The 14,067-nt window shown below is 53.3% G+C and overlaps 2 protein-coding genes across 2 annotated transcripts; both read right to left on the bottom strand.

The window, feature by feature from the left end:
• Window positions 1–328: 328 nt before the first annotated feature.
• Window positions 329–3,859, bottom strand: HER10_EVM0008215 (calcium/proton exchanger). The gene is made up of 7 exons (XM_035477746.1): window positions 2,932–3,859; window positions 2,701–2,703; window positions 2,482–2,497; window positions 2,320–2,427; window positions 2,193–2,264; window positions 2,061–2,138; window positions 329–2,009 (listed from the first exon to the last, which is right to left on the bottom strand). The coding sequence occupies exons 1-7, from the start codon at window positions 3,624–3,626 to the stop codon at window positions 645–647; spliced, it is 2,337 nt and encodes a 778-aa protein (XP_035337428.1). The 5' UTR covers window positions 3,627–3,859; the 3' UTR covers window positions 329–644.
• Window positions 3,860–8,093: 4,234 nt separating this feature from the next.
• On the bottom strand, window positions 8,094–14,067 carry HER10_EVM0009707 (uncharacterized protein). The gene is made up of 3 exons (XM_035483104.1): window positions 11,447–14,067; window positions 10,797–11,390; window positions 8,094–10,743 (listed from the first exon to the last, which is right to left on the bottom strand). Exons 1-3 carry the CDS (start codon window positions 12,395–12,397, stop codon window positions 8,782–8,784), a joined length of 3,507 nt encoding a protein of 1,168 aa, XP_035337561.1. The 5' UTR covers window positions 12,398–14,067; the 3' UTR covers window positions 8,094–8,781.

Below are 14,067 nucleotides of genomic sequence, written 5' to 3'. Positions count from 1 at the left end.
TAACCAAGTACCATCCACATTCTCATTTCCCCTAGATGAATGGATATAATAAGAGTAGGAGAAACAGAGGAAAGGATGTTGGACGGCACATTACTTTATCGCTAAACTCGCCTATAACGGCAATGCTGGTTGACTCCTTCTTAATCCTTCATGTCAGCGGCAAGGGAGGAGAAGTCAATGCGGTGTTGAAGATGAACAGCCGAGTAGATGCGCCGCGAGAAAAAAAAACCCCCCGAAATACTCCAAAGGTAGGACTCAAGAGTATGCAAGAGTGTGAGAAATAGAAAAAGTCACAATCGAAAGCATTGCATGTCTCATGATTCATGGTGTAAAAGTAAGTGTATATTAGGCGCCCAAGAGCCTGTTCCCGTGTGGAAGACGGCGAACCAAAGCTACTAGTTGTGTGCGCCATCATCAAAAGTTTGAAATTGCAACAAACTTGTGCAAGAATGATATAACCCCAAGCCTAAGTCACCCCCTTGTAAAAGAGCCGCGCGGCATATGTAATATGCCACAGCAGCAAAGTAGAAAGAAAATTTCATGAAGCGTCGTAAGTTGTTCTTCACCAACAACCACTCCTCCCCATCAGGTCAACCGCGTATCGAAATGATCGTCTCCTCTTGTATGATCTCAGTGCCTCAAGTCTAAGCGCCAAAGGAGCTCGCCTCGTCCGAGTTGGGGTAGAAGAAGGCAACCACAGCGATAATGATGTATGTTGCACACAACAAAGCGCCCTCGAGGTAGTTGCTCCTTCCGTCGAGTACCAGGAAGTTGACAATGAAAGCTGAAACGAACAAGCAGACTGTCTCGAACAGGGTAAAGTACAGCGACATGTCGCGGTCCATAGCCCAACCGATGATAACGACGATGGGCGTGATGAAGAGAGCGATCTGGATGGAGCTACCAACGGCGACACCAATGGCCAGATCCATCTTATTCTTCATAGCGACAGTGACGGCCGTGACGTGCTCTGCTGCATTGCCAACAATGGGGAGGATGATGAGACCGATGAAGATCTCGCCAAGAGGACTGGTCTTGACAACCTCGTTAATGGAGTCGACAAGAAACTCGGCGCAGACGGCAACAAGGGCGGTGGAGAAGAGAAGGAGAAGGACGGCCGCAGTGCGGGACAGGTGATCATTGTCGGCAGTCTCGTCCTTGGCACTCAGACCACTATTGACAGTCGCGACACCAGGAATCTGGGCGGGGAATACTCCTCCGGGGGGGCGAACGTTCCCATACTGGTTCAGACGGTCGGGCAAGGAGTTGGTACGGCGGATACCGAAACGGACTCGGGGAACTGGGCCGGCCGGGGCAGCGGGGCCCGCTGATGGGGTCTCGTCGGGCGTGGTGAAGACAGCGGGGGCGAAGTTCTTAATCGACAGTCCGCGAAGGCCAGACACTGGGCGACTCTTGGCGGCTTGAGCCGTGTCGGTCGGCTCCGAGGGGCCAGTAGGTTGATCGGCAAAGTCCAGACGGCGGGGTTCACCAGCTTGAGCGCTGCTGGTCAAAGGCTCATGGCCTTCAACGTCGACAAGATTGTTCCGGGAGGCCTTCTTGGACTTCTTCTGATGCTTGTGATGACGTCTGCGATGCTTTCTGTGCTTACGAGACCTGTCTTCCTCAACGGCCTCATCGCTGCCGACAGAGTTGAAGCGAGGAATGGCTGGACGACTGGCGGATCCTTCAGAGCCGTGAGTTGTACCGACGGAGGAGTTACGGGTACGGGGGAGACCGTCGGTGTTGACGGAAACCACACTAGACTTGCGCCTTCTACCGGCGCGCATGACCTTTCTCATTGTCTTGCGTACAGTGCCTCCAGAGCTGTCAGAGGCATCTGAGTCGGAGTCGGAGTCGGAGCTATCTTCAGAGCTAGAAGAGTCGAAGAAACCAATGGCCGGACCAGGAGCGGACTCAGCGTCCACAATGTGTTGCGGTGTAGACTCGTACATGTAGGCATGAGACTTCAACTGGAAAAGGAGGTACAAGATGTACACCAATAGGAGGACCTACATGAAATTAGTAATCGAGACTTGAGTGATACATCATAGAGTACTCACCACACTGGTACCACGGCTGATCTTGAGAGTCTCATCCTCAGCCTTGAAGGTGTTTTGAAATGAAGCGTGGAAGGCAGTCTGGGGGAGTGGTTAGTTTCGGGCTACTCTCCGACGTGGCTTCAGAAAACTTACAGGAAGCACTAAACTGATGACGCTTAAACTGAGCAGACAAGCACTCATCTGCGTGACGGTGCTATTGTAGATCTAATGACTGTATCAGTACAATCCTTGATTCGTCAAAAGAGCCGATTGAGCTCACCTGCTCTCGGAAGCGCAGGCCACCGAGGAAGAAGCACATGCCCAAAATGAGCAGCAAATTGGCCAAAATAGAGCCTAGGAGGGACGCCTGAACAATGCGAATTTCATCCTGGGTCCAAGTCAGCTAACAAGTCCGCTGTAATTGCATGTTAGATTATCCTACCTTGACAAGCGCGATGCTGAACAGCCGCAAAAGATGTACATGTTAGCAAATCTGCAATAAAGTATACTCTAGAAAACAACAACCGATTTGTAGGTTGTGGATTCGCGTTGGGAGAAGAGAACTGCATGATCTGGGACTTGATTGATGTGATGGTGTCTTTTGGTGTAGACTTCTCGTCTCTTTCTCGTCTTTGTCACCCGCAGAAGGGTAGGAACATACATGCTGGATTGGAGAAATAAGCATTAGCCAAGACTGCGCCAAGACACTCAGAGGGCTGTAAGGTTCGAGATATTCAGGGCCAAGATCCAGTGAGCGGCTTGGCAAAGACAGGTGCCAAGACAAGCCGCAACACATTTGGCTCTTTGGGATTCCCCACCGCGAGCCTCTCCAGAACCACCATCGTAAAGTGATTTGGGGGGAGGAATGACCATAGAGTCGGGCAAAACTTACAAGATAATCAGTTCGACGGCATTGCCGAAAGTCACGTTCAAGAGGGCGCCAATGGTGTCACCAAGCTTGCTGGCGACGGACTCGGTGGCGTGGCTGAGCAGGCCGGCGAGTGGAATGATGGCGATAGCATTCATTGCGAAGACGATGCCGGGGCTCACGCCGAGGGCTTTTGTGATGATGCCGACGGGTACGAAGACGAGGAGCACGTTGACCCAGCTGTGGAACAGGATCATCTTACACGTGAGGTAGAAGCGGGCAAAGACGCCAGGTTTCTGCTTTTGTTCGGGAGTTTGATTCTTCTTCAAAGCACCCTCCTCGTCTACGACAGCCCCCTGCCGCGAAGTTTTCGAAGATATAGCAACATCCTCGAGGTCGCGGGGACTTGTTTTCTCATTGATGTCGTCCGGGTATGTAAGGGTGAGGTTGTTGCTCGCAGAAGAGCTGGTGATGTGAGAGGAGACGCCGTTGGCGACGCCATTACTGCTATTGGTAGTGGAAGCCGTGGTGTCGAACGTGTTATTGCGCTGGGTAGCGGGAAGAGAAGACTTGCTGGACAAGTCTATTGAGTCGGTGACTATGTTTGCCGAATTGCCGTGGGATCGGTTCGAGGAGCTGTGACGGACGCCATGCGCTGATCCTGCTGCGCCAGAGCGTATGGTGTCTATATTGGGGGGATCAGAGGAGGCTTTCTTCATCGAAATAGATGACCGGACACTCGTGTCTCGGCTGGAGCGCGGTTTTCTTTGGGGAAAGAGTAGAGTGTTTTTGGCGATGGCACACAATGAAGTTTCTTAGAGACGCAAAAGTGAAGACAAGCTTCGGGAGGAGAATAAGTACGGACAAGGAGAGAAGAAGACTAGAAGGGGAATGTGGTCGGACGACGACAGATGAGGGATGCTTTAAAGGTCGAATCGACTAAGAGATAGACATGGGGGGGATAAGGTAGAGGCAACGTCCCAGGCGACAGACACGGACCGGGAAGAGACGTACCCTTAGCTCTGGTGCAGTTGCGTAAGTACGTACCTAAGGTAGACACCGACACCTTAGGATAGGAGAGGGAAGGTAGCATGGGTGACGGTAGGTACAATGGAACCTTGCCGCGGCGAGCAAGCAGGTACCTCCGAGACGTTGGGACGGCGGGAACGGGGAAGTTTACCGCTGCAAGGACGCTCTTGCACTTTCCATCGTCTCTGGCCTTGAGGTAGGTACGTATTCACCGTCTCTGTCTCTCTGATACGCAAAACAAGCAGGCATGGCAGGGCCCGCCGGGAAACAAGCAAAGCAAGGGCTCCCTGTCACTGCGCCTGGCTGGTCTGGGGCCAATCGCCTTGGTGCAAAATGTCTTGGGTGGATGAACCGTGAATCAACCAGATCCAGTAAGAGGCCGCTGGTCATGTGCCTCAGGCTGGTGTGGCGCGCCCACAATTTCTCCATCTCCCAAGGTCACTATGGTCACTAAGCCTCAGCTTTTTCCCCCATTGCCTCTTTGTCTATCCCACTCCCGGTACTTCGTCATCCCCAGCTTCTCTTCTCTTCTCATTTGCTGCTATTTGCATTGCCGTCTCCTGTTTTCTGAGAAACTGGACCTCTTGGGATCTGCAATCATCACTGCGGGACACATCCAAAGTCATTGGTTGGATGAGCAGCAAGCACGAGCATAGCTTCAAACAGAGACAATCCAGCACATCCGCATCCACATCACATCAGAGTTCTGGGCCCGGGGTTGCACCAATAAACCAAGCTTTTGCCATGGAAATGGGTACGGGCCTCTTCCCCTTGGCCTTCTTGGCTACCTACACTGCAAACTACTACACCATTTCTGTACCGAGGACGTATTCCGTAGTACGGGGTCTGGAATCTGGATCCTGAAATCCTGAAATCCAAATGCATGCACATGCTGTCACTGTTCTTCCATCATCATCATCATCACCACTACCGCCACCCGCAGGCCCAGGTCCAACACAACAACAATGATATCACACCTCATCAACTCGCTGCAGGGAAAGGAGGCCTCTGCCCTATCGGACCTCGCCATTTTGCCTCCCCCCAAGTCCCGTCCCTCCCTCGGTCAATCGGTCAGTCGGTCTCTAGTTGTAGACTCCCGCTCTCAACAAAGGACCATAACAACTACCTACCGCCCATCCTCCGCCTCATCAGTAACCTCGAACCCATTGGCTCCGTCGAGCCACAGTGGATACACACTAATAAGCATTAACCTTCACGCAGGCAGGGAGGGGCAGGGGACTCGACTTACACTTGACGGAAAGTGGGATGGAGTTCCTCTTCCAATCTTCCATCCCTCCCCCTCTGACTCCCCTAGGTGCTAGCACTCTCCTCCCAGCAGAGGACCACCCTCTCCCTCCGCTCCGCCCGGACAGGCCAGCTGAGCCTCACAGAATGACAGAGTTGCACTCGCAAATATTCGCGTCCAATTTCGCAATCTCCTAGCCGCCTCCCATGCCAAACCCTCGGCCCAACCCTCTATCCTTACCACTGTACTCCGTACGCAGGCTAGGTCCGCAGCAGAGGTGGACGAGCTCAACGCAACTACAGCCTTGAAGCACTTTACAGCAGCAGTTTCTGATGAATTAACCTACGCCACATTGACACACACCGTCCAAAAAACCAGAAACTAGCATTGTTCGAGGGCCGAAGTTGGAAGGCCGAAATGGGGCATTCTACCGGACGGAGATCAAGCGAACAATCTTCTCGCTCGAGCCTCACCCTCACTGATTCTTCACACAGTTCTCTCTCTTTCGGTGTATTCGTACTCTGTGCTCTACTCAGAAACCGAGCCACGACGGACTCCTGGACTTTGGGACTCTCCTTCTTGCTCTTGCTCCTCTGCATCCCCGGCTCAACTCGCAACGTGCGCCAAGCATCGCCAAGGACACCGATTACAGATGATGGGTTCCGTGGTAGAGACAATCTCGAAACATGAACCGGATTCCGGACCCCATCTTTCTTGCTTTTCAGATCATGCAGTCGCGCATTTTGCGTTTCTCGTTCTCGTCGCCCTCGTTGTCGATAAAACTGTAAGAAGCCTCATCAAAGGGGATCAAGAAGAAGCCGGGCCGGGCAGTCGACCCCGCGTGTCATTATCGAAAAGTAACATACCGGCCGGGGAATTTCACAGTCGCACAATTCGAGATATGGATAATCCATAACTTTGATGTCCCAAAACTCTGGAGCCAGCCGGCCTGCCGCCTTCCTGCCAAATCTGCCTTATCAATCAGTCGGGGATCACCCTCGAACCTCAGTGGCTGGCACCTCTCTCGACGACACACGTGGTCCAGGTACCTCTACGCGAGACGATCCTCCTCCGCTCCAGCGTAGTAGACTGCAGAGTTGCATTCCGCCCGGCTATACACTCCTCTTGCGAAGTCGAAAACAGAGCAACTTGGTCCAAAATCACCTTGCATCCATATCCTTTGGCATATACTCCGTACCGCTGTTGACCTCTCAGAAAGATTCAAGCTATGGATATACCGTTGCAAGAGTCATGAGTCCATGACCGCTCCATCAAGTAGCCCCAAACGGTCGAGGGCCGTTGCAAAAGCTGGCGCTCGGGGCTTCAAAGAGCGCACGGGGAACCGCTCCCAAACTTCCCAAAGCTTTCTCTTCACCCCCGGCCGATTTGACGAACGTTCTGCTTGTTCCTGCTCATCGCCTTTTTGCATTTTCAAAAGGTTCCCGGCACTTTTCGTTTCCATCCAATGCCCCCCTCCCTCCCTTCCGCTGCGCCTTCCCTTCTCTCGTCCAACCTAATTCCTCTCCCCTACCGGCTAGACCGTTTCTCTTCCCGTTTGTCACAACCTAATTTCGACAACTGGAAACAACAACAGCACGATACATCCTTTTCTGTTCTACCCCTGTTTCTTCTTTTTTTCCGCTCTAGAAGGCCCAATGCGTACAATACGTATACTGAATGTGCCCTTTGCTACCGGAGACGAGAAAGATACAGAGCCGTTGAAATTCAAAAGAAGCTGATCAAACTCACAACCAATTGTGCGTACGGGCGCCGAGACGCGTCATCCAAAACATCATCCTACATCCTATGTTTGCCCATCCAAGGACAATTCGTTTTTGGTCGTTGCGCCGAACGAACAGGGGTTCGTTCAAACGAAATTCAAGCTTCCCACCTGCGTCTTGTGCTAAATGCCGGCCGACCAATCCTACATCATTTCTTACAAGTAATTACCTGCCAGCCTGGGAAGCTAGTAGTGTATGGATATTTCATCGATGCTTTTGATAGTGATATACGTACCTATACGTAGTACTATCGAAGGTGGATGCCCCACGGATAAGCCAATAGGAGCGCCACAGATCTATACCAAGCCGGCCGACACGTGCCGAGAGTGACGTCAAGTTTTCTTGGGAGGCCTGTTGACGTTTTGTGGCACCGGCCCATTGGCGGGTAGTGGCTGTGCGTTTGTGTCCCGTACGGATGCTCCGTACAGATTCGACTCAGGTAGTGTCCCAGTAGCAGTCGTGATCGCTGCGCCACGAACAGCCACACTTATCTGAGGTACCGCACTAGGTGATGCCGTGACTGGACGTCCGCATTACCACTACTCCATAGACCAAAGTGGGCCGTTTGCGAGCGTCCAGACTCCAGCGTCGAAGTCTCCTTGACGTCGGAGCGTCGCGTCGAAAGGGTGATGGACAGTCGCACCAAGTGAACGATTGTCACGGACTCACAGGCGTGCGTCATGACAGTATCACGGCGTGTGACTATTTGGCAAGAAATCAGGAGCCAGAAAATGCGAGGCAAAATCATCCGGGCTACGGAAACATCCCTCACAAATTTCGTACAGTTCCCATCGCCAAGACCAAGATCTCGTTTTGCGGTCCATCCCGTCATCATCAGCGTACCAGATCCGATGAGGGTAGTTGCGAACTTTGCGGGCTCTCAGCTTCCACTTGACGCTTTGTGGGAGTGATTCATCTGCTACTTGTTCCCTATCACACGGTGGAAAAATTACAGGTGTCCGATGTTGGGCTTCCCTAAAATGGACATATGCCTTCTTCTATACTTGTTCCCTCTTCTACGGAGAAGCATATGCTCAACGGACTGCGCTTCATTCTACCTGACTCAATAATTCAACATCTCACAGGAGACCATACGTTGCCCATTCAATGTAGCTTGAATATGCTTCCATACTAAACAATGCACATCCGCAACCAGCCAGTCGATGCCAGCCAGCCACTCACTCACTACAGTATTCAACTTTCATCACACAATAACGTCAACAACTCACACGTCGGTTCTTCTCTCTCTCTTCGCTCTCTGAATTTCTCTCACTCTCACTCTCTCTACTTCTGTATTCCCATACGCCTTTGCCGCCGCCAGCAACCTCAATCGATTACCGACGTGATGCCATCAAATTAGAGGGAAAATGAACAAGTTAAACCAACCAGAATAAAAAAAAGGCCCATTTTCGAAAAAGGGGTGAGGGAAGAAAAACCACCAAGCCTTCTCTGTATCTGAACAACCCCCCATCCCATGAACCGACGCAATAAACACCACCAAACTTCCCTGATTACACGAGAGAGGACTGTGGAAAAAAAAGAACTCCTCTCAACATTCTATGCCAGTTTCGCCAACCATGCAGCAGGCCATCAACTTCCACTAACGATGCCAAGCGACCAACGTGTCCTGCTTGCTGGTATTCACACATTAAAACCTCAAAAATCTCAAAAGACGAGGCGCGCACCGTCCTATAGACAATGTCGTCACCGCTCAACTGGGCGTGTCGGGGACAGACTCATTTGTGATGACCGGGGCCCGCACAAGGGCCGGGATCCTGAACCGGTAGATGGCGAGCAGTCGAGGGCTTCGAGAGTGTTCTACCTGTCGTCGCCACCTCTCGCTTTGCCGCGTCTGCGGAAAAAGTCCATAACTCTCTTGGCGGCTCCGCTGCTGCCTTGATGGCCACCGTACTCTGCGCTCTCGAATCTCTTATTCTTCTGCAGCACGCCAGACCGGCCATTCCCGCGGGACGAGCCGAACTGCTGACCGTCATAACCCTCAGACTCAGAGTATCCGCTGGCGTTGTATGGAGCACCAGTGTGTCTTCGGTTCTGAGCATTCTCGAATGAAGACTCCGACCCGGTGTTTAGGCCAGTACCCTGCTGCATGTAGGCGGGTACTGCACTAGGCTGACCAATCGGGCCCACGTGCTGTTGTTGTTGCTGCGGCTGTTGCTGCTGGTAGCCTTGCTGCTGCTGTTGATCTTGCCACTCTTGACGTGACAACTGGGGAGCAGAGCTAGAGCCTGGCGGCTGTCGGTAACCCTGGTCATATCCACCATCATAACCTCGAGACTGTCCCCGTGAGTCGACGTATCTTCCATGCTCGTCAACTTCAGGGGGATCTTGGATGGGAAGGTCGGGTTGAGACTGGGGCTCAGACGGCGGACGATCGTAGTCTCTGCCAATGCCAATAGCCTTCAGCGAGAATGATTGCGGGATCAACGAGAATCGCCTATTCTGCTTCTCGTGGGAGGTCTGGGAGCCAGTGATGCTACCGCTGCGTTTCTTTCCGAGACCCAAAGAGAAGGATCGCCGTGAGGCTCTCGAGTCTATCGAAGGGCGGGGCTGACCGTCAGCAGGCATGTTGTTAGGCATGCTGACTGGAGGGTACTTTCGGCTCTTGTCTGCGATCTGAGATTCAGGTCTCTTGCGGTTCTTACCCCCAAAGATTGACCCGTTCCGACCCAGTAGGGAGCCGATGGTGTTGGAACGCTTGTGACCATGGCCTCTGCCATCGCTTGACTGAGGAGGCGTCTGGCTCTGAGCGGCTTGTTGTTCTGGGGCGAACCCGGCAACCTTGGCAAACTTTGGCGGCACGCTGACGCTGGGTCGTCCCATAGCCTGGGAATCCTGGGTAGTGGGTTGTTGAATCCTTCCATGAGCATTAGTACCTGCGACGGCCGGGGGGATTGGTTGGCCGTACGATCCACGAGCTCCAGCTCCCAGTCCCATTGAGCCTGATGCCATTGAGCCGCCAGTTTGAGGTCTTCCAGAAGCCTGTGCAGCTGATCCTGAAGGCGTGAAGGCGTTATCAGAGGTCGTACGAGTGTCGCGAGTCGGTCTCGAGGGTGCGGCTGCAGTATTGCGGTGGGCACTAGGAGGGCGCGTGCCTTGTCGACTGGCTCTGTACGAATCTCTCGAGACAGGGGGATCTCTAGGAAGGGGTTTCTCCTGGGAGTTTTGATTCTCCGCAACCTCTACTGGACCTTGGCTGCTCGAACGCGCTCTCGACTTACTTCCTGCTGCAGCAGCCTCTCCTCTTTGTGTCTGTGTCGTCGGCGCCACGTACTCTACCTGCACCGTGCGACGTTTGTTATCTTTGTGCGCCTTGGCAATAGCTGCTGCCTCGGCGTCGGCGTCGATCTTGGCGTGTTTGCTGGCGAGACCTCCCACCGATGTCGGGGTGTTGGCTTTCGTCTTGGAGGATTCGCGAACCGAGGCGCTTCGTCCGATGCCAGATGCCTCTGCGAAGTCGTCGTCTTCGGAGGGCACCGTCGTGTTCTGGATCTGGTTGGGTGTGGTGGTGCTACTAGTAATGAACTCCACGACATGAGCGTACTCGCTCAACCAGCTATGCCGAGCCACCTCGAACAAGTCTGCTCTTTTCCGGGGGTTGGGGACAAGGATTCGCCTGAGAAGGTCGCGAGCATGAGGAGTGACGTATTCGGGGAAAGTCAGAGGCGTGTTGACAATGTACTTGTACAGCAAGTTGATGTTGTCGCCTTCGGGGTTCGCTGGATCGTCGTCGAAGGGAAGGTAGCCAGCCAACATCGCGTACTAAACTCTGGTCAGCTTCCAAATAGGCTTGCGCTGGGAAACTCGCCACTAACCAAGATTACACCGCAACTCCATACATCAACCTTGCGGCCAGTGTATAGAGAATCGCTCACAACAAGCTCTGGCGCAGCATAGCAGGGACTGCCGCAACTAGTCTGCATCAAATCGCCCTTCCTTGTGCCATTGGTCTTGACTCTATCCAGTCCCAATTTCTTGACAAAGTCACGGTCGCTGAGGTTGAGCTCCTCCTCTTCGGAAAGCTCTTCCTCGGCATCGAAGGTGTTGGCGAAACCAAAATCGGTGATAATTATGTTGCGGTTCCGGTCTAAAAGCAAGTTCTCCAGCTTGAGATCTCTGTGAACGATGCCCTTCTTGTGCAAATAGCCGACACCAGACACTAGTTGGGCGAACAGCCTTCGCGCGGCATTGTCCTTCAGATAGCGATGGTTCAGGATGTAGTCGAACAGCTCACCACCAGAGGCGTATTCGAGAATGATACCAATGTGCCTCTCGGTTTCGACCATCTCGTGAAGGCGAACGATGTTAGGGTGAGAAATGCCCCGTAAAATCGCAATTTCGCGATAGATCTTGGCCAATCTGGAAGGGTTGTTGCCGACACTATCCCGCTTGATCAACTTGATAGCGACCTGGTGATGAACTGTAAGCAAGAATCTCAAGGCATATCAGCGGGTCATTAACTTACTTGCACATTGTTATCGTTCTTCCAGCCAAGTTTTACTTTTCCAAACTCGCCCTCGCCGATGGTATTTCCAAGAACGTAGTCGCCAAATCTGACCACCTTCTCACGCTTCCCGGAATGATCATGACGGCTTCTACCTCCACGTCTGCTGTCATCATGCTCGGACATACCGATCGGAGGAGGTGCGGCGTCATCATGTGATGATCCTATGCGGGTAGACTGAGCTTCTGCTAGTCGTTCCTTCTCGCGAGCGATGTCTACTTCGGGCTGAGAGACCACCATTCGATTGAGAACCTCGCTTGCTTCGCGCGTGGGCTGCTTTGGGGATGCTGTTGTCTGAGGTGCATGCGATCGTACGGGAATCACCGTCGGCTGACTCCCAGGCCGGTTGCCGCTCGATCGGTGGGGAGAATCAGGAGGCATTTGTTGATGCGATCTTCTGCTGCGTGAAGCAGAACCGTCGTCCGAGTAGGTATAATCGACATTACCATTCGTTCCGTCTGCTTGACCGCGTCGCGGTGACGATGCCGCCTTCTCGGCAGCGTGATCGCGTCTTTTTGTGGTGGTCGTAGTGGTAGTAGCGCCCGAGTAATTCGTCGAGGACGTCCGAGGGGGGGCGACTGGTGGCATGTTTCTTCGTTGTTCGGAGGATGAGGATTGGTAGTCTGGGGAAGAGGGCGCGACGGCGACGGGGTTGGCGGGGACAACTCGGGACGTCATGGGCGAAGTTGAGTCCTGAGTGTTTACAGACGCGCCGTTTCCGCTCGGTCGGCTCGGAGGGCGTTGTGACGATGCAGGAGAGGCAAAGTTGTGTTGCAAATTGGCATTGTACGCCTCGCGAGATGGGGAAGAGTGGTTCGACGTGTACTGCCGGCTACTCGGTGAGGCTGCAACCAAAGGCGGTGATGCCAAAGCTGATGTGTGATGGGCAGGCTGCAAAGCGGCAGAGGACATGCTTTTGCGACAGTGGAAACGCAAGCGCGCAAGGAAATAGAGTTCGACTGGGCGGCGGTCCTAGTCTGGCGTGTTTTGGTCCCGCGATTGTCGCTAAGATGTCGGTCTGCGATGTTGGTGCGTTTTGGAAGGGGGTCAAGGGAGGCTGGTATGTTGGCGGAGAATTGAGAAGCGAGAAAGAGGTCCGTAAGCGAATGCTGTTCAGCGAGGTAAAGTTGCTCGCTGGGCACCAGGTTTCAGGACGCTGGAATTATTGAGCTGCAGGAATTAATTCGCCCTGAATTGGTATGGGACGGACAAGCCCGATTGGAGGTATTAGGGTCCTTGGATAGGCCGTGTTGTGAGTGTCTGGTGTACCAATGAATTGGGCCAGTCTATCTCATGGTGTGGGCGGAAGGGGTCAATTGTTTTCTTTCCCCCCCTTGGCTGATGGTTGCGATTTGTTGTTTACTGTAGCTCGACCCTGACGAAATCTGTCGGCGACGATCGTTTTGGGGCGGTAAAATCGAGTCGAGTCAATGCAGCAACAACACTGGGAACAGTGACGCGACAAAGGGGCAGTGGTGCACGTACACACTCTACTGTGGTGAAAGGCTGTGCGACGGATTGATACCTATGGCTTTGAACCTATGTCCTTTGACACCGTCTGAGACCAGACGGGGGTGCAGACAGGAGGAAGAATGGGCGGTAGGAAAACAGTTCCAGTTCCAGTCAGTCGTGTGTGTCGGTGAGGTGACCCTAGTCGAGGATGAAGAGGCAGGCTGGATGCAGTATGGCGGTCGGAAACCAGTATGTTTTGATAGGAACCAATTCCCTTTTACCGAGCCACTCAAGTCTTATCTGGTCTGGCTTCGAACGATCAGAGGGAGCTATCGCCAGCAGATCGAGAAGAGTAAGACGATAATGAGTGCGGGAGGCCCGAGTCTGATTGTAGGCTTTCTTGTCGACGGTTGAAGTTGTCGATGGCGCGCTTCTCTACCTCGGCGGGCTCGAAACTAGAGGCAGACTATCGGAGCGAGTTGGATCGCCGGTCAGAAAAACAACACCAGACACGGCCAACGCAGGCCAAACGGAGACGTTGGTGCAGCGAATCCAGGTACAAGCGGGATGAGGTAATGCGCGGTGAGAGCCCAAGTTGGACTTTGGGAGCGAGAGGCGGTGGGAGTTGAGATGTGGAGGGCAATTGAGGGCGAACCAGTCCAGAATGAGAGAAGAGAGACAGGCGGGATTGGGAATGGGCCTCGTCTTGGCTTTTTTTTTTTTTCGGCGAGGGAGAGAAAGAGAGGAAGAGAGATAGTTAGGAGGAACGAACGGTCAGACGTCTTCGTGCTCGTCAGAATAAAATTGTAGAGATGAGACTTGGGACGAGCTGGATGGAGCTGGTCCAAGGTTGGAGACTGAGTGCACCCGATATTTGGAACAGCGCGCGCAACGAGGAACGGAAGCGCAAGAATTGGAACAGACAAGCTCCAGGTCGCCGGTCAGTCAGTCAGTCTCGAAAAGAGAGCAGAGACGTCAAGAGAGTGGGTGTGAGTGAGCGGGCGGCGGGCGCGAGAAAGGCAGACGCAGAGCCAGCAGAGAAAGCGCGCGATTGAGAGATTCCCTGGTCGAATACCTTACCACGTACTCCGTACCAAGGTAGGCCCCAGGGGGTATCGTGTACTTGCAGG

This window comes from Colletotrichum scovillei (genome assembly GCF_011075155.1).
Source record: "Colletotrichum scovillei strain TJNH1 chromosome Unknown Contig00002, whole genome shotgun sequence".
Lineage (NCBI taxonomy): Eukaryota > Fungi > Ascomycota > Sordariomycetes > Glomerellales > Glomerellaceae > Colletotrichum > Colletotrichum scovillei.
Note: the sequence above shows the minus strand (reverse complement) of the source record. Positions and strands in the feature narration are given on the sequence as shown.

Excerpts from the sequence above, each read along its gene's own strand:
- HER10_EVM0008215 (XM_035477746.1), bottom strand. The coding sequence starts at position 3,626 with ATGAAGAAAGCCTCCTCTGATCCCCCCAATATAGACACCATACGCTCT. Across the intron at positions 2,265-2,319 it reads GCCTGCGCTTCCGAGAGCAG|ATCTACAATAGCACCGTCAC; the intron begins GTGAGCTCAATC and ends TACAGTCATTAG. Across the intron at positions 2,139-2,192 it reads TCATCAGTTTAGTGCTTCCT|ACTGCCTTCCACGCTTCATT; the intron begins GTAAGTTTTCTG and ends CCACTCCCCCAG.
- HER10_EVM0009707 (XM_035483104.1), bottom strand. The coding sequence starts at position 12,397 with ATGTCCTCTGCCGCTTTGCAGCCTGCCCATCACACATCAGCTTTGGCA. Across the intron at positions 11,391-11,446 it reads AGAACGATAACAATGTGCAA|GTCGCTATCAAGTTGATCAA; the intron begins GTAAGTTAATGA and ends GTTCATCACCAG. Across the intron at positions 10,744-10,796 it reads GGAGTTGCGGTGTAATCTTG|TACGCGATGTTGGCTGGCTA; the intron begins GTTAGTGGCGAG and ends ACCAGAGTTTAG.